General features: G+C 43.8%; 1 protein-coding gene across 2 annotated transcripts in view; it reads right to left on the bottom strand.

Moving 5' to 3' along the window:
• SMG7 (SMG7 nonsense mediated mRNA decay factor) overlaps positions 1-20,144 on the bottom strand; it is a 50,757-nt gene that overhangs the window by 20,835 nt on the left and 9,778 nt on the right. Inside the window, exons 2-10 of one of the 2 annotated variants that reach the window (XM_035537944.1) lie at positions 13,317-13,348; positions 11,938-12,055; positions 10,833-10,965; positions 8,507-8,678; positions 7,582-7,653; positions 6,450-6,600; positions 5,953-6,088; positions 3,717-3,879; positions 2,493-2,649 (exon numbers count right to left, since the gene is read on the bottom strand). In XM_035537944.1, coding sequence (XP_035393837.1) covers positions 2,493-2,649; positions 3,717-3,879; positions 5,953-6,088; positions 6,450-6,600; positions 7,582-7,653; positions 8,507-8,678; positions 10,833-10,965; positions 11,938-12,055; positions 13,317-13,348 — 1,134 coding nt within the window. The remainder of the gene's footprint in view (positions 1-2,492; positions 2,650-3,716; positions 3,880-5,952; positions 6,089-6,449; positions 6,601-7,581; positions 7,654-8,506; positions 8,679-10,832; positions 10,966-11,937; positions 12,056-13,316; positions 13,349-20,144) is intronic. The other variant, XM_050712417.1, reaches the window with a different exon arrangement.

The raw sequence follows: 20,144 nt of genomic DNA, 5'->3' as shown, positions 1-20,144 counted from the left end.
TGGAGGTTGGCTGGTGGTAACCCAGTCTTGCACCAGCAATAGCAGTGCAAACAGTGACTAGAAATTCTTTACAAAGGCCCTGGAGCAAATCATTTAAAAATCACAACAATCACTGCATAGGTGGTTAACATTTAACTACCACCAACAGGCTGCCTTTTTTTTTTTTTTTTTAAAAGCTGCAGCCTAGAACTCTAAGCATGCTTCTCTGCTTTAGTGATGGGCATCAAGTCCCTGAAGGCAACAAGTAAACTGTTTCTTAAAATGGAAATAGCAGGCACAGGTGTCCACTGTGCTCGGTATTAGTGAAATGAATCTTTGTCTTCCCTCAGCCAGGCTTTCAGCCATCATCCAGCACCTGGACAGAAGAACGCAGCATGTGCCTGAGAGCCTGAGGTTAGCCGCTTGCCTGCACAGCTGCAGGGACAGGAAACACGATGTTTATATACTGTATATTCTGTATGCTAAAGTAAGCAATAACTCCTTCCTCCCTGTGACCAACAAAAAACAAAAGGAGGAAAAAAGGGAGAGTACAAGTCTGTTGCAATGTACAGTAAATTCCAATCTTCTAGTACATTTGAAAAAAAATGAGATTTTGTAGTAAGAGATCTCTAAAGTAGAGTGATGTAGTAACACATGTTAAAAAAACTAGATCCAGCGTGGCTACCCCAGGGAAAGTTTGGAAAATTCGTTTCCAGAGAGCGCACACACTAGTGTTGACATATTGACTTCTGTCCTCAGTTCTTGCTTTCAGACCCATCTGCCACTCTAGGTAAGCACCCTTCTTTCCTATTTCAGACGCTCGGTCTGTCTGAAGTAGGGTTAGTTCTCCACAGGAGAACAATAAGCACTGAAGAGGGACAACTGAAAGTTTAGAAAGGAGTAAGGATTATTTCCTAGTCTGAGAACACAATTAACTATGAATTCAGAGTAAGGAAGACTTCAAGTAATATAAAACAGACATCAGTTTATTAAACAGAGGCCAATAATGGCACGTGTGTGTGTGACCTGCAGCCAAACAATGCCTTTCACAAGGATTTTACAACGGAAGTAGAAGGAAAACTTTAATTCTCACCAATAATGGGGAAGATGGATGTCATCTTAACTTTTTGGGGCCAACAAATGGAATGACTACTGAAGCCCATTTTGACAAATCTTAGCAGTACTTAACTTTCTTTCTAAGTTCAGCTGTACACATTACAGCTGTTTGCTGCCCACTTCACAGCTCTTTTACACGAGTACCTGGCATTACTAGAGACTATTGTTTTATCACATCACAGATTTGAAAACCAGGCAGCATCTTCAAAGAGAACCCATTACCTCTCCCGGTAGAGGGATCTACTCTGGCTAACTCAAAACACGTTTACACCTGAAGATTCATTTTGGTACTCCATAAAATACTACATACATCTCTCTGCAAGGACTATTTTATGTTGAAGAGTCTTGAATAATCTTCACCATTAAAATAGTGGGATAAAGCCTTCCTTTAGAATATGCATAGAGAAACACTTACTACCTTATTACCTTCTGATAACAATTTGTTAACTTTTATTTTCCTTAAAAAACTCTAGAATTGATGCTCCCGAAGCTCTAGGACGTAATGTTCTGCACATGACTGCAAGTCTCAGCACTTGTTCAGCATTTCCACAAACCAAGGTTACAGGTACCCCTGCTCCCCAAACACCAATGTACAGGAAGCGCAAGCCATGGCCAGATTCACATCTTATAGCACAGACCACCTTGAGAGAGCTGGAAGCACCGTGGCAAATCACACAAGATCAGCTAAGCTGCTTTCACACTGTTTTCCTTAGTGGCCACCCTAGAAAAAATACCATCCAGCTGTGTCAGTAGCAGTTGCTCCAATCTGAAGAAATACCTAACAGGCCAGAAATACTTTACTGAACTGCTACAATTCATGAAAAGTTAACAGGCTAGCTATAAAGTTAACTCATTTTCAACTGTTTAAGCATAAATTTATGAAATTAGAGGCAGAAGTGAAAAACCAGAGCAACAACCCAGAACAGCAATGTCTGTACTGACATTTCTTCTCTACAAAATTCAACTTAATTCCAGGATCATGAGCCAGTAAAATTCTGGATTCCAGCTCTGCCCAAGCTGATGACTTACTGCATGAAATTAAGGCAAGTTTTTTCCTGCCACCTACTTCAATAAATCTGAGAAATCATTACAACAGACTTGACTAAGGCTGTACTAAGTAGTTACACTCAAGTCAGACATGAAAGTGGATCCTCTGATCTTATTAACTTAAAAAAAAGTTACAAGCAAACCTAAGGCCAATTAAAGCAGTGAATTTGCTGATGCAACACAAAGTCTCACGATCAGTTTTATGAACTTTTTAGCACATGCACATTCTCTGGGATTTTGATGTCTGTAATGACAAGTTATGCGATCAGCTTTCCTACTACCAATTTGTATATCATCAGTCATTATTACCTTATGCAATTAAATGTATCAAAAGAAAGATTAACACTCACTACCGTCTTTCATCAACTACTGCCTCCTGGAAAACACTGGGCCTAAGTTTCAGCCAGTCCATTGAAACCTTCACAGCTGGAAGAGGATATGCAGCCCCAGAGTCTTCCTGATAGTCATTTTGTAAAGGGCACTTGCACAGAACTCCAAGAAAGGACACTGGAAACAGAGCACAGGGGAAAAAAAAAATCAGTGCAGGAGCAATGCTTTAAAATGCTTTAAAATTGGTTTAAAATAACCTCATCAAACAAATCCAGATCCCATAAAAAAGCATACTTTAAGAGCTAGTTGTTTAAGTAGTACAATTACTTCATCTTAAATCCTCTGGCAGATCAGAGCATCTTTCTCCCCCCCCCCACTATATATTTTTCTATAATGAAACATTTTTTTTCCTTTTTCTTCCTCTAAGTGTTATGGTAAATCCTTTTGACAAGCTAACAAAATCCAGTGACACAAGCCCATTACAATCAGACCAGAAAATAGTTTTGTTTTTTGTTTTTGTTTTTTTGTTTGTTTGTTTTTGTTTTTGTTTTAAAGAAGTGGTCAACCATTTGTCTGCATTTTATTCACTTTTATTCACTTTTCCAGGTCAGCAGGCACACAAATGGAGTTAGCTCTGCAGGCAGGCCCATTAGAGCACACACGCTGAGGAACAGTACCAGACAAGTATGAACACAGTGCCTTCTCCAGATTCCAGTCTGGAGTTCACTGTGAAATTCTGTTATTCAGAAATTTAGGTATTTATGAACAAAGCCGAGCTAAGCATAAGCCCTTTCAGATCAAGGGAATCAACGTTATAGGAAGCCTAAAATGCTCTGCACTCCTACCTGATATTATCAAGGGCACAGAAGCAGCTGAGGCCCAGAGCCTATCGGCACCATTTCACCCCTAGTCCTGGCAAGTTATAACTGCCTCCCATCAAAGTGTGAGAAACAACTCACACCACACTGCAGACAGCTGCAGAGCAGCCCTACAAACATTGTACTACCCCACAGACAAGTCAGATCCAAGTGAGCACCCAGGTTATAATGGTCCTTCACAAACAGGAAGGATATGCAGAGCTCTGTAAGGTTTCAAACAGGGGGGCACAAATCCAGTGGTCATTAACACTGCTAGACATAAATGACTGCACAACCATCTTGTCTTAACATTTGATAGCAAATTACTAATGGATTCCACATAAAACCAAACAAGAAACATAAGAACAAATAAATTCTCATACTTACTGAAGAGAGCCAGCAACTGTGTCCAGCAGAGCTGCTCATCCTGGCTGTAACTGTGCTGCTCTGTTTCATTGCTGAAGTCTCGCAGGTGATGCAGTTGGAACAGATTGATAACAGTAATATGTACCAACTGCTGAGAATTGAAGGCCTTTTGGAATAACAACCTCTGCAACAGACATACATACGGAGCATGTATTTTTCTATCGCAAAGCACACCCTTAAAAGGATTAGTAGCCTCTACTGCGCTGCTTGATTAATGTTCCCGCCTTCGAGGCAACACTCGTTCTAGATTGCTTTCAGGTCATCCCTAATAGCTCAGCACTCAGCTTTCCCAGCAGGACACAGGCAGATGCCTGCTGTTAAACCCAAGGTTTTTGCTGGTACACCAAGTCATACACACAACAAATCACCACTCCCTTGGGAATGGCTCTCCCTCAGAGAACGCGTGCCTTTAATGTGCAATTACAGCATTGCAATGCAACTGCAAGAATTGCAAGGGCATGCATGTCCTCTGTGGTTTTCAGCCTTTCCAAGAAAAAGCAGAGATAGGGTGACATTTCAAAAGAAAAAAACAGCCCAGGAAAAATTTAACTACGCTGTGGTTATATATTAAAGACTAATTCCACATCTAACTTCACGGGTCATGGAGTGCTGTGGTTAACTGAAATAGCACAAGCTATTTACTGATGCGCTTTAGCAGCTACATTGTGAGACACCTTTCTCAAAGCAGGAAAAAAAAAGATATCCTAAACCACAACCCGTGCATTCTGTTCAGATACACAGGCAGGCAGGCAAATTGACCAACCAGTGTAAGCATCAGGAAAAGGTCTGCGCTTCCTTTTCAACCTTGATTTTCAGGTACAGGCATGAAGCACGCAGCAGTCAACAACTGCCTGTGCCGCCAGGAGCAGAGCTGGGGGCCTGGCTGAACGCTCCTACCTAGGACCTGTCTCCTCATTCCAAGTCACCATCAGCCACGCAGCTGAAGTGGTTATCCACCACACAGGCAATTTCACATCCACATTCAACACATCTAAGTCAGAAGAGTTGCTCTCTAGTAAATTAAGCCCTATGTTGCAAAACGTAAATAAAGTAATCTAAGCAACAAAGCAGGTCTCAATTAGTTCTATTTTAACACTGTGGATCAGTTTAAAAAAAAAAAAAGGCTATTCCACATGCCTGAGCAATGCTCATAATTATTGATTATAGGCATTATGGAAAAAGTAGTACTTGCTCAACAGCCAACACCACGCACAAAGAGATACAATTATTTAATTTAGGAAAATTCCCAGCATTCAAGCAGTTCACATTCAAAGCTCATACAATTCACAACAAGTTCCCGTTTCTTTGTTTTTATTTCAATGACTGTTTGGACCTAGCTCTAGCAGCCCAATTAAATGCAAAAAATCAATGTAAATTGACACTGTAAAGACTATTTGTATTTCCTTACATTGCTAAACTCTGCTCCCTCTTTCTTAACTTGTAAAAGCATATACTCTATTTGCTCTGTCGAACCTATCCATAATATCTGCTCATTCTCCACAAATGATGACGTTGAAGAAGCTGAAGCTGTTTCCAGGAGGCGACTAACAGTTAATATTATGTCCACTTTGAAATTGTACTACCTTGTATAAATACCTTAAGAAGTTCCCTTTGTTGCAGTCTTTGCTATATTGTCCAGCTTAATGAGCTGGCTGCATAATTAATGGATACTCCTGGATTTTCCAGAGGAAACATGTTCTGAATAGTTCTAGTCTACACACAAATTATGGTTGTACTAGTACACTGCTTTTAGAGGCAAACCACTGGTAGGAGAGGCAAGTTGTCTGAGGAAGATTAAAAGCCGTCTAATAACCAGTGGGAGTGATGGAACACCATCCAGAAATGAAGCACTCAAAAGTCTTCAGGCAACTAAGCTGAGACTTTACAGATGAATTGAGGGCTTTTCACAGGCATCCAGGAATCATCCAGGTTTAAAAGTAAGGAACCAGTTGTGGTCGTTGATTTCTCCTGTATCTCCACCAACAACGTGCCACATGTCAAAAGGGAAGAAATCCCACTATTTGCAGAAGTCAACAGAACTATCTATTATTAGCTGTGATACAAACCTTCCCTAACTGACTACTTGAGTTTCCCATATTTCAGCATGTGAAAAAGTTATCACTGGACTGTAATTTCAGAACTCTGCTGCTAAAAACACTCTCTTCAATATGCTAATTAAAACATTGTTAGAACTAACCTTGAACTGTTCTTCCAGCTTCTCTCGAAGAGGGCTCAGCTTCTCCAAACTCTTACTCAGGTACACATGGCCATGGAATTTAATAAATGCCTTGATGAAGTCAGACACACTCCATCGCGTCTTCACCTCATCACGACTACATTCAGAAAATAAGGACCTGGCTTTAGTCTTTGGAATTAGACACAACTGCACATAACATTATAAACTCTCTCTGTGAAGTTCAAGAAAGGAGAAATGCCCATGCAAGACTGCTCTTTCATATTGGCACAATATGCTTTTTTCCTGCACTCACTATTCACACTCAAGTGCATCCCAGACAAATTATTCTTTGTTCTAAACATGTATAAGGATACTCTGAAGAAGGGGGTTAAGGAACTTGGGCTCAGTCTCCACTTCCAAATAAAACAACAATAAAAACAACTTCTGGCAAGGGAGTTACATTTAGAGGCAATCTCCTCTGTCCTATATGAGTAGGAATATCTCACGCTTAGTCTTACCTTTCCAGTGCTTTAGAAAGTGCTTTTTGTAGGTTAGTGGAGGCAGCTGGGAAAGGAAACTTCACAGCAATACTTCTGCAGTAGTAGAAAATTGTGGTCAAGTGGTCTCCTTTGGATGAGGCTAGAATAGCCAACTGATTATAAGGCTGACCTAAAGGAGAGAAAAGGAAAGTTGTCTTCCAACAAGCTGTTACTGAGTGAAATGTGCTAGGTTTGAGCTGAAGTCTGCTCACTTTAAAAGGGAACACAAAGCCATAAAATCTTTAGTAGGCAACATTTAGATTCATCCGCTGACCCTTTCACTCCAGCCTCATTATCAGTACCACTCAAAAGAAAAAGCTTTGAAACTTGCGATACAGATTTTTTTTTTTTAGCATATCATTTAAAACAAGGCAACAATCACACCACAAGACTTTTGTCTAAACAAGATACTTTCAAACGAGGCTTTTTCCATGAACGTATTTATCATCCCCTATCTGGAAAAGATCTAATCCAATTTTACCTCGAGGCAAATCAAGAGTTGTTTTTTTTCCACCTATGGTGTAAAATTTTTGCTAGTTAGAACATGGAGAACTGTTTGGTTAAAACATTGCTAAAAAAAACTGAACTACTAGTTTCAGCAGCCTGGCTCAAAAACAATTCATCCTTCACACCATCCCTAAGTTTCAGGCCACCATAACCCAATAACTAAGAAGTTCCATTCCCAAACTAATGAAGCTCTTAATTTGCATGAGTAACTTGAGAAGTACAATTTTAGCTCCCCAGCTTTACAAATGGGAATGTGAACAAGTAATGAAAGAAAAGAATGCCACTGGTGGACAAGTATTCATTAATTGTCCCTTACAGAACATACGTGTTGAACAGTGTAACATAGCAGTAGAAGTCTTGGAGTGAAGCTGCACATTACCTTCTTTGTTATTAAATACTCAATAAAGGAGAAAATTCACACAGATCGGACAAACAGCTATTATTTAAATTATTTCCTGGTGGATCAGGCTTTGTTACTCAATTGCTTTGGATATTAGGGGGAAGGGCTTATACAACCTCTCAAGTTTCCAATCACCACATACGAGAAGCAGATACTCCAAATCTTCCTTTTGAATTATAAACCTAAATGGTATCCCAGACTTACCATTAGAAGGGACAAGCTGAGCTGCGTGTCTGTAGTAAGACTCTGCCTGGCTGGTCTGATTCCTATATCGAGCTAAAAACAACAACAACACAACAAAAATTGAGACCAAAAAAAGCAACTTTCCTGCAATTACTTTAATACAACCCAGTTTTACCTGAAGAGCATTTTGCTATCATTTTAGAAATAAGCATAAGAACATACAATTAGACTGAGGAACACAAAGATTCAACAGGTAGAATTTTAAGGTGATCATTTTTCCTCAGGCCTTTCCTCTTGTCATGGCTCATCATTTTTTATTTAGAAAGTTGCTGTGCCAGCAGCAACACAACCAGAGAGCTTCAAATATTTTTTCCTACTTCTCCACACAATCAACAACTAGATTTACTTTTAGGTTACTACATAAATAATTGGAGATTACTGCAAAAACAGAACTTCCTACAACACACAGCTCTACTCTAAAGAAATAAGCCTGTTGAAATTAATGTAAAAATCAAAGTCTCATTTATAAAAGGCTGGATTTAACTATCTTCTTTGCATACAAGAGATTTAAAAGCATTGTTCTGAAATGGAGAAGTATGCTCGCCTGCTGCAACAAGTTTTTGTAATAGTTACTGGTTTCAACATTTCACTGTGCCTACCAGCTATAACGTGACTACATGATTAGTATGCTAGAACACAAGATTCTAGCAAATCGCTAGAAAGCTACCCTTAACTGCCTCCATGCATTACTGTGCAACACATCAGAAAAGTCTAACAGCATTGCTTTCCAGACTTTCCCCCTGCAGCAACCAAATACACCATCAGCTGCTAATTTGGAGCACGCTTGGTCTAGCAGTTGCACAGGGAACGTACAGATTCTTTCTTGTGAAGGAAGAACACTGAGGTAGAACTCAATGCCGCACCTCCTTTTGCTTCAGAAACTCACCAATATCTCCAAGGTGGACAAGGCAGTGCTGGCAGATGTAAGAGCAGGAGCTGGACTGCGGCTTCACTATGGCGCTGGTGTGCGTCTGTTTATTGCTAATGATTCCCAGCTGGGAAGACTTCACGCGACATGGCAAGTCTACATTAAAAACTGTGCACAATTCCTGTAATAACTAGAAAAGCGGGTCTAGTTTAGTAGCGGTTAGAGACAGTAATCAGAAAAGCATTGAAACAACAGACAAAACCAGCACAGATCACTCAGATGCATTGATTAGTTAAACATATTTGAAGTGAACAAGCCTATGTTACTGAAAGAGAGACTTACGAATTACATTATCTATATGGAAGACATGGAGCTTCATATTGCTTTTTATATTGCTTTATTCTTCCCAGAACCCTGAAGATATTTTTTACTGAAGCTGTGCATCTCAAATCAGTAGGCATCTCAACCCCCACAGTATTCAAATTACCAAGCATCAGGGGAGACTGATTATCAGAGGTCTCAAAATTTTGCGTGTATTTTTAAAATAGGTCACTCTTCAGGGAGAAACAGTCTTTATACCTACATGAAGAGACACCATTCTCTGGAAATAACAGAAAGGAACGCCGTTCTTCTGAAGAAGTTTGGTCCAACTTAAGAAATAGCACTACCCTGACTTCAGCTTTAGGGAGAAGTGTGAACAAAACCAAGTTTATAGGCCATACAAGGCAAAAGTGACTGAGTTGTCCCACTGGATGGGCTGCCAAATCAGTAATTATTTGTGTGAAGCTAACACTGAGGCTCAGAGAACTAGGCAGCAGCTACTTAATCAAATATCTCGAAAGCTGATTCAAGGAAAAGTTGAACTTTGCCATTCTAATTAGCACTTTTGAAATTCTTCCTAATGGACTCCAGTCTAGAAATGAAAAGAGTTTGTTCTACTGTGTTACAGGGTTAAAAATCCAAGTAAAAATTGACAGACTTTTGCCGCTGGGAACATACTCAATCTCCAAATAAAATAGCACTGTGGCAGAGTCCCACTTCCAGATAAACGCACTCAGAAAGCCCAGGGCAGAGATGTGCACCGCCAACAGCTAAAGATTCAATGCAGGGTTCTTGTTTGCTGCAAAAAAAGATTTGTGTTATATCTCCTTCCCCTTCTACTGCGTCTTTTATACAGTAGATAAAAATCTCCAGGCAAGAGGAACGTCACAGATGAAAGTGGGATAAAAGAGAAACTTGACATCTTCCAACACGCTGAATCACAAGAATTCATGCTCTCTTTCAAAACTGTCATTTACAAAGGCCTCGCTGTTGGAGAGCAGGTATCATGGCTGAGGAAAGTCTTTAGACTAAAAACGGAACGATTAACATCACAAATGGAGAAAGACAACCCAGTCTGTGGTGTCACGCACAAGAGCAAAGTTTCCTGAAAAACTGCAGGGAAGAAAGACTTTTGCAAGACAAATGGTGTAGATGGCAGAAAACCCTTGGCAGTCACACCACAGACTGTCAAACTGGCTGCTTTGAATAAGAAGCATTCCAAAAAGCAATGCCCAAGGGAAAAAAAAAAGAAAAAAAGCCACATTCTAAAAAAAAATAGTGTTGACTTGTACATGTTCAGAATCAAACTCAGAACTGATGAAGAAAGAACGACTTATTGCGCACGTTGTAACCTAAAGCCAGTGCAAACTGAAATCGAGCATTGGAAAGACTACAGGCAAAGAGACAGCAGTAATGAGTAAGTACATGAACACAATTTTGAAGGGAACTGAAAACTCACAGAAAATACTTAGCTCAAGAGCACTCATCAATACATCTTTGCATAATGGGAAGAAGAGCTCCTATATTTGAAATTTGCACTTCCAAATTATTTTTGATAAAAACAAAATTGAGACTGAAGATGTGCTTGTAAGCTTAGAAGCCCTGATCAGAAGAACAGCAAGACATTACATGCTGTTAAATGCAAAGCAATATTCTCGGGGATAACCACCCTACTTAAATCCACAACTGTGGAAGGCATTAAGTTAGGTAGCAATATAATTCAAAAGAAAAAAGAAAAAGCTGTATTTATTGTAGATAGCTCTTGGAAAACACGAACTCAATGCTCACCACTGGTGTGTTACAAGGAAGGGACACAGAACAAAGCACAACGCATTACACCATCACACAAATCCTCACAGTGCATCCACATTTTGGAACTAGCAGTTGCCGGAGCAGCACGGGAGACCGACAGAGGACAGTCAAAGCTTTGTGAAGGACCCACGGGCACTTCAGCATAGGCTGAAGCATGCTTGCCTACAGACTACACGAATGTACCACAACCAACAGATTTTTTGCAACTCACCTGTGTGTAGAAGCCACTAGCTGCCTCTAAGAACAGAGAAAGGTTCGCCTGAACTTCGCTCCGATTTGGATTTGCTCTATTTTTCGCCTGACCCTGTAGCGTTGTGATCTGATTTTTAAAGGCATGATTCCAACTGAAAACAAAATAATAGTTTTCCTTGTTGTTTTGCAAGTGTTTTATGCATATATCGTAAGAAACAGGAAAGAACTGTTTAATCACATAGCATCAAACATGAAAATGGAGTGTATTCAAATTCAGACATCATTCAGATGAGAAATAACGTTAAATATGGAAGAATTACCTTTTCCCACCTCTCATTACTACAGAAACCAATCCTGATACTGTATAGCTAACACTGCAACACCATAAATATTTGCTTGTAATTGCTTTGTTTTAGGGAGCACAGCTCTCTCCTCTTAAAACAGAACGTGAGGTGTAGAAATCTGAGCTAGAAATCACGCAGCAGCTACAGGCATGGACATGACAATTTTTGACAGTCTACTCACCGTGCTTCCCTCAGAGCCCTGGAAGAACCACGGGCCTCTCTCAGCTACCTGTTACAGCCTATGTCTGCCTCTTAAGCAACAAGGACCGGACTCGGAGCATGGAGAAAACATAGCACAATCTTCCCCGAATCCATAAAGTGCCTCTCATGAGTGTCTGGTAAGGTCCCCTCTTGATGCTCCTCCCTCTTCCTTCCCCTTCTGCCCAAATACACCTCAGAGAGCTTACAGCAAGGGGCTCTGACAGCTATTTAGCCTCTGCTATGTCTTGATCAAAGCTCCTGGAGACCGCCGCAGGCAATCTTCCTCCTTTCTGGAAACTTGCAGATTCAGCCCTTCCTTGATAGCACAGAAGACTGATGTTTCTTCCCTCATTCCCTTGCATCTTGCTCACCAAAACCTACTCTAATTGCCAGAGGTAAAATACTCATCTATTGAACTCTCTTAATCTACTCTATTCTTATGTTTCACCCTCAGCATAGCTCTCACGTTAAAGGAGATAAGGCAACTACTTCATAGGATACAAATCACTTTCTGTAAGCCTTGGGATTTCCTGCTCATCAGCCCAGATTACACACACAGAGGTTTACTGAGGTACTTACAGGTCCTGCTCCACTTTTTTATCTAAAGCATACTCCAAATCGGTCACTAGCATTTTCTGGTATAAGTCCTGTAAAGCCTGTCTGGATGTCCAGACTTCCGCTGGACCCAGCTTTGAATCTGAGCAAGAAAAAACAAAAACAGACAGTTTTTTGTAATACTCAAATTTACAAAGTCATTCCAGTTGATTTTTCACTGACCTACCAAATTAAAGACCACAGCGCAGTGTAAGACACGCAATGCTAAACACACACTTCCTCACAGATTCATCAGAATTTTGAAACAGAAAAACTACAGAGGGATTGGGGATTGACTCATTGGTCTCCTGCAACACGAGAACTAGGTAAGAGCAAAGTCAGCAGTGGGAAAGCTCAAAAAAAAAAAGAAGGGGGTGATTCTCCCCAGCTCAACATTCTATAGAACTTCTTGCCAGTGGATAAATTAAAAAAAAAAAAAATCAGAGGAACCTGAAAAAATAGTGGAAAAAATTTAATCATGTAAAGCTAAATAGGAGAGTCTGTGAGCCAGTGCTGCTGCTGTTTAGGAGAACACAGTGGAGAAGTACAGCTGCATGCTTGCCATTTTCTAACTCCCCGGTAGCCTTCTGCAGTTCATCACTTCAGGGCGAGTGCAAACACTGTCCCGAGCTATCAGAGTTACACAGTCCAGTTTCCCATGCCTTGTAAAATCACCTGAGCTGGGGCTGCTGGAGCACGAGGGACGAGCATCGCCCCAGGGAAACCATTCTGCTGACAGCGCCTGCTGGGTGCAGGCAGGCCGTGCTCCCGCAGGGCCCACGCCGAGCCGCGAGATGCGCTACGCCGAGGTGCTACGCTCGGCGGAGCTGGGCTTCATCGTGCAAGCTGCTTGCACGGCGTGGTTGATACCTTAATGTAAACTATTCCCAATTGCCATAACTACACACAGTTTAAAAGTCAGCTCGTAGCATTTTGTAGCAGCCATGGGCTGCACTTTGTAAGGCACGTGGTAGTGTTTGGATCAACATTTCCATCACCCAGTTCTCTCAAAACCAGCAAGATCCTTTCCCCGCTGCTAATCCGAAGTACAGCAAATCCTGTGGCAGTCCAGACAGGAGACTCTCATCCCCAAACAGAGAGTAACAGGGTCATGATCTCTGTCTCCAAAGGTTTTTTAGCATGCCCAAAGTCAACTTTAAAAATACAAGTATTTTAGACATCAAAGAGATCGGCACAGTTGTTAAGATTATATTTATTTGCATACAGAGGATAAACCTTTAACATAATGCCACATACTTCCCAGGGGATTCTTAGGAATGGTAAGCATAAGGAACATACAAAAAGAAAAACAAACAGAAATCGAGTATTATTAGCTAGATCAACCATCTAACAAAGGCAATTACCTGTCATGTCAGCCTTCAGGACTTCTGCCTGCCTGTAAGAGAGCAATAAAACAGTAAATTAGAAATAGACTGATCAAAATAATCAAATTATGCTAAAGCACATTCATGCACCAGTTAGTAGAGAACATGGGGCCAGCTCCTCTAAGGGCTGCCTACAACCTAAAATGCCATATAGTTTATCCCCTGAATTATGGATTTAAGTTATTGTTGCTAAACAGCATTTCTTCTACTTTCATACCATAATACAAGTCAACAGTTCGCTTTCGGAAAAAAAAAAAAAAATATATATATATATATATATATAAAGAACCTGACACTGAATTTTAAACTTTGCCTGGTAGCAGCATCCTGCCACATAAGCAATACCTGCTTACCTGTAAGCGTGGATCTGAAATTCACCCTGCCACACGTGAAATGCAGTTGGAGAGGAGAGTTGTGCTGGGTTTAGCATGGAGGTTTGGGAAGTACTGGGGCCAGGAGAAAGCCCCTCCTTGCCCCTGCTGGGGAGGCTGCACAAACAAGCACGCGCGCTCTCACCAATGTCAAGTGGTGGTGACTATAAAAATAGGAGTTTCTCAGGTTGTTCTGGGTCCCACCTCCTCACCACAGACGAGGAAAGGTTTTGAGATCCACATCAGGATTAAGAAGTTATCACACGAGTCCCAGTGTTTCACTGGGAAGACACGCACCGGGCGGCCCCTTCACCAAACCTTCTGACTGCATTAAATGCAAGATCACCTTCAGCAACTGGCCACGAGGCACCAGAGCACCACCCAGGAAGCAATGGGATGCTCCGAGGGCTTTCATCAAGAATATCTTCACCGGTGCCAAAAAGGAAAGCTGTACTTGCCTCACCAGCTGAGGCAGCCCGGCGATGCTTCGGCTCGCAGGTTAGGAACGGCAGCGAGACAGAGCTGGCCCTGCCAGGTGCACAGCTATCTTTTTTGCTGTTCTGAGCAGCCAGCCAAGGCAATAATACAGCTTGGCTCGCCCAGGAACACCCGCCGGTTCTGCAGGCTTCCTTCCTTTGAGCTGAGGCAGCCGCGACTCCTGCAGAGCAGGACGCCCAGCGCCGCCCCCACCAGCCCCACGCTCCCCTCCCAGGAACGGGCTCTGCCCAGCCGCTGCTCCGCCGGCACTGCCCGCGTGGGACCACCTGCGACTACCAGCCTTGTAATGGAGAAATGCAAACAGCACCGTTATAAAGGCTTCCTCCACCCCCCCCCCCCCCCCCCATAAAAAAAAGTTTTGGCCAGCTGTTTCCTGGAGAATTATTTTGCACCAAGTCAGTGCCACTGCTGATAGATGCTCTGCAAACGCATCGCCCCACCCGCGTGGCTGGTCCTGGCCGACTGTGAAGGAAGACGCTGGCGCCTGAGCCTTCGATATTTCTGTTACTGCTGAGTAGCCCCTCCCCAGAGCTGCTGCTGAAAGAGATTTTTGCCTGAACTTACACCAAAATTTTTTTCAGTCCGTTTTGGAAGTCAGTCCTCAAATACCTTTAATGCTAATCTCAGCAGCAGCTGTAAAGCAAACTGCCTTTTATATTTCATAAGCCTGCGACACGCTACACGCTAAAGGGCTTATCACTATAATTTTTAATAAAATGCATAGGAGTTATTTCAATACTTCCTCGAGGCCAAAGGGATTAGTCAGGCTGGTCTCACACTTGCATGCTGCTTCTTGTTTCCACCTAAAGATAACCTCCAAATAAAACACCTGCACCCGCAGTGGCTGAGATAGGGCAAGAGAGGACACACCGGGTACCAAACCTGCTCTGCCTCGCTGGCCAAATACCAGTATTTGAGAGAAAAGATGCATTGCCTACTCCCTAAGAGACTTTACTGAAGTACCTTTGCCTGCTGGGAGTCCACAGGCACCGGCACACACCGTGGCCACCGATACCTGCAAGAGGTTCACGAATGGCTCCCCATTTGCAAGTCTCATCAGGCATCTGGCAATAAGATCTTTTTATCCCCATTTTTTCTTGAACCAGCTCATGTTGAATTTGCATTAGAATGACTCACTCTGCTGCAAAAACGTGTTGCCTGTCAGCTAACTCGGTGCAGCTTACATTTTTATCACCTCAAGACCATTCTGAAGCAGCTCCCTGCTTGGCTTGCCTCAGCAGTTGTCTTCAGGCCACGTCTTCCTGACCAGTTTGTCAGTCCAAAGCCAAAAAACACAAAACATAGTTCAAACATATTTCAGGCGTCTTTGTCAGAACGTACAGCTTGATGCGCTGTGCTAGCTATTCAGTTACACGCAGCCCAGTGTTTTAGCTCGAAGCCCAAAGACAAAAGCCTTCTGTCCAATTCCTAAGCACCTGTTAGGCACTGCCTTTGTGTAACAGGTAGTTAGACACCAACACACTTAAATCCATGCCCCAGACCATCACTTCTCTCTTATGAACTCCAATGTTGCCATTTATAAACCAAGCTTTCTAACCGTCTCATTGCCATCTGCCTTCAGACCCTTCAGGTAGCACTAAATTAAAGAATCCATTTTATTGTTGCCCCAAACCAGCTCATCTTTCTTTCAATACAAATTCTTTGGTTTTATTATAATTCAACGCAATTTAAAAAAATCAGCCCCGCACGCACCATGCTGTAACTATTGGAGGCAGCAGCAGTTTGAGGGAAGCACAGTTTTGTTAACCAGCTTCATCACCGAGCACAGGAGAGCAAACAAAACGAAGCCCAAGTTTTCCGAGCAGCTGTCCTGGGCTGCCTCGCTGCCACGCGCGCTGCTTCCGAGGGGCAGAACGGCCAGAGCCAAGATTCGTTTACCCCACACTCCTTTCTCTTACACGGCGAGGAGGAGCTGGGTAAGATCTGTGATGGCACAAGTCCTACAAAACCCATGAAAAAACTCCCGACCTCGCAGGAACACTGAGCACAGCACGCCGTTTTCCACCATGCCTGAAGGGGAACTCCATTTGGTTTTCCCCTGGCAGCCCTGAAGCATCAGCAACTATTTCAGTTCCCCTATCAAATCCCAGCCCCCCCACACACACACCGATAAGGGAGCAACAAAGGGAGTATAGGGGATTCTTCATTTGGGGGAGAAAAGGTCACTTTTCTGTGATCAGATATCAACAAGAAAGCCAGATACACTTAACACAAGTTGTTATTAAACGTTTAACCACGCCAACAGGTGGAAATGCTCACACAGAAGGAATTCCAAAGCAACACCGAGCAACTACTCTCTTCGATTTTCCTCAAAATAAAAGTTAACTTCAACAAAAAGTCATAATGGCTTAGTACCTGAATATTGGTGCATTGGTTTTGGTTGGGTTTTGGTTTTTGTTTTGTTTTAAAGTATGCTGGTGTCGATTTGGGGCATGGGAAAGCATCAGGGAACACAACCAGCACAGGCACTGCACCAGCAATATTCTGCAGCAGGTGTAGGGGAGAAGGGGGCTGGTCTAAACCCCCTCACCTTGCACTGAGGAGAGCATTTGTACCTGCAGTCGTTTGCACATCAAAGGTTCCGTCTGTTACAAAAGGGCCGACAGGTTCAGTGCAATAAGCATTCTCCCTCCCATCCCTAAGAATAACCACCAACACTTGCTAAAATACTGAGCTTTATCAGCAGCTTGTAGGTCCTCGCTGGGCACTAACAGTCTGCAGCGGGTAAGCTTGGCCAGAGGTTGGCTTTCGCAAGATGCTTCAGAAACAACCGACTTCCCTGAACTCGTTGTGGACAGTAACCGCGTCTCCATGAACTGCTGAAGGGAAACAGCCTTATGGCAGTCTCAGGACTGCACAAAAACATTTGTATAGCTGAAAAACAGTACTGGGGTACTTGTGGATAAACCCCATCTTTGACATTTTCTTCACTTGGCAATTCTTAGCCTTCAGCCAGGAGCTCCAGTTAGCAGCCCGAAGCATCTTCGCCTAAAAACGGCAACTGGATGGAGCCAGGACTTCACCGTGCTATACGGAATTATTTATTGTGTAGAGATTTCACTTACATGTGCATCAGATATGCGCTGTTAACAATTTTTTTTAGGCAGCTTTGGTTTTCTTGAGGTAGTTCTTACTGTTCCAAGCTTGCCAGTGTTGCCACCTCACCGAACGACCACGAAGGGCTGGAGTTGCTTGCTTGGAAGCCGACGGGTCCTGGGGATGTCGGCTCTTCCTGATGCAGCAAGAGATCCTCAGGCTGAGTCACCCAGTGAAATGCTCCTTTTGCCCTGAAAGCACAGTCTTCATGCACTTAGCAATGATTTTCCTCAAGGAACACCTGCAGCAGACATCTACCAGGTGATTTTGTGTGTGCTAACCGGTTTAAAGCTTACTGTTACTCTCACAGGCAGCTGAGCACAGGGTGCAGCTAAATTTCTGATCAATGGCATTATCAGACTGTAGCTGCAGATCACAGCCACGCAGACAACTAATTCAGCATCAGTGTGACCCTGCAGTTAAAAAGCCAACTCTGTGAGCAGATCCTAAAGCAAGGCAGTCACCACCTGAATCCAACCCCTCTCCATAGGGAGCCCTGCTCTGTGACCTTATTCCCACCTCAGCCAGGAGGGAGCTGAGAAAGGGGACAAAGAATAGGATTATTATTTTTTTTTTAAGCCTTATCTACTCCCTTTCTCCTAGTCCAGGCTCTATTAGAAGCAAGACAAAAGAAAGCAAGAAAGCTCTCGCAAGGAATAGCGGAGAGCATTAAGACTAGCTCCGGTACGCTCACCTGAGTTTTCTAAAGGTTGCTTTGAAAAATCGCCCATACGGTTTGTTAACTTTCCACCTCAACCTACTGGTTACCTGGAATACTGTTTTACTGGAGACGTGGGAAAAAAATAAACTCTACCTGGGTGTTGCTCGTGGTTGAGGGGAAGGAAGAAAAGCACAAGCCCTCCCTGTGTTCACCTTCCTTTCCGTGGGAGCTGACAGCGGAGCTCTTCAGCTAACCACGGCAGTGCTCGCACTATAGAAAAAATAGGAATGAATTACCCAGGGATTAAAACCAATCGTAACTACAAAAAGGCACAATGATAAAAGACTGAATGGACAAATGGCACTTTTAATACTTCTGGCACTAAGATACAAATCTCTTTTCTTTCTTTAAGGAATACCTCTAAAAGGAAGTCTCAACAAATGAACACCACCCTCAGGAAACACTCTTGTGAGCAGCATCCTTACAGGAGCACAACTGCTGCACTGGCTGACAAGTCAGTTTTGCAGCTGAGCTGAGAATAAGCCAGCAGCCAAACGTTTAGCACAGCTTCTACAATCTGCTCAGATACCCCCTTAAGCTTCCTGCCACCCACTGGACGAGCAATCTTTGGGGTGTGACGGCACAGAAGTTCAGGACTGCCTTGCACCCCACCCAGCCGCTCGCAGACCGCTTCCTGGGGAACACCCGGGGTCCAGAGAGAAAGATCAGCAAGCCCCGCTCCCTCCCGACCCGCCAGGAACATTCAGCACAGCACCACGTGGGATGGGAGAGGCGTGCACCCGGACTGGGGCCATTCCCACAAGGTTTTGGGAGCGGGGGGAAGCAGCAGCACGACTTTCTGAACACGCTTCTGTTCCCTGCACCACCACTATCTCTGCTGTCTGAGACCCACCCTGATTAAGGCACACAAAATTAGCTTCTCTTTCCAGAAATCCACGGCTATGCCAGTGTCGTTTTTTATAACACGGTCACTGACTTACAAAAATCTTTATTTCTGCTAAGGGCCGGAAAAAACACGGACGATAAACGTTAGTAAGTGAACACGATTTAACTCCTTTTAATAGCTTTTGCGTTATGAAAGCCGTGCCCAGGATTACAGAAAACAGCCCAGAGCATCACGACCGGTAGGTCCCTGGACGTCCCGCAGCCTCTCCTTCCTGACCTGCAGCTCCGGCAGGTCTCTGCTGCCCGTGGCCTCCGCCGGTAGCTCAAGAGATAACGTGCAGGGTTTGCTGCGGCCCCCCTGCCTCCAAAATTACCCCCTGCACAGCACGCGAGCAGCAGACGGAAGAACACGGCCATCAGCGCTCAGCACGAGCAGCCCCCAGCCCACGCTTGCCGCGAGCCGACTGCAACAGCCTCGGCGGCGCTCAGCCCGATGCCTTCCCGAGCACCAACACCGGGACCAACAGCCCGGTACCGCACACCTCCGAAAGCAGGAAGCTCCCAGCGGAGTTCCTGCCGTTTCGGCTACTCACTGCAGCCACCCAACAGGCGTACGAGGCAAGGCGTCGCCCAACCACGTTCGTTTTCGTGCCTCGCGACCACGTCACTACCGTGCGAACAAAAGGCATCCACGCAGACACGCGGCACGCAACGAGCGTTCGGAGAGGCGGCCGTGGGAAGGCATTCTTCTACACGGAGCGTGCCGCGAGGTTCCCACCAGCCGTGACAAGTAGCGCCGGGATCACAGCCGAGCGCAGGCCTCCTCGCAGGCTGCACCGCGGAGGTCGGTTTCAATCTCTCGGAGCTAAATGCACGCGGCGCTCTGGAAGCACCGAAGACCGAGCACCAGTCAGGGAGGATCACAGCTCCCGTTTCATTGCCAGACACGGCTGATCAGTGCATCGCTGCCAACAGGGCACAGGAGCCTCTTCAGCAGCTCCCTGCTCTCGTTCCCAGGGAACTGTTTTGAAACGCGCTTCAGCCAGGGCGTATTTGCAGAAGTATTTTCCTCCCAAAAAGTAGGGAAATAAGGAAGAGGTGAATCCTCTATTATCACAGGTTTAATGCAGCTCTAACACACACAGCAACTTCAAATAAAAAAAGGACGCGGACATTAAATTCTCGCCTCAGGCCCCACAACCAGCACTATTTCCTACAGAGCTGGACAAATGCTCACACACAGCCTGAGGTCTC

Source organism: Cygnus atratus, chromosome 8, assembly GCF_013377495.2.
Source record: "Cygnus atratus isolate AKBS03 ecotype Queensland, Australia chromosome 8, CAtr_DNAZoo_HiC_assembly, whole genome shotgun sequence".
In the NCBI taxonomy this organism is placed as follows: Eukaryota; Metazoa; Chordata; class Aves; order Anseriformes; family Anatidae; genus Cygnus; species Cygnus atratus.
Note: the sequence above shows the minus strand (reverse complement) of the source record. Positions and strands in the feature narration are given on the sequence as shown.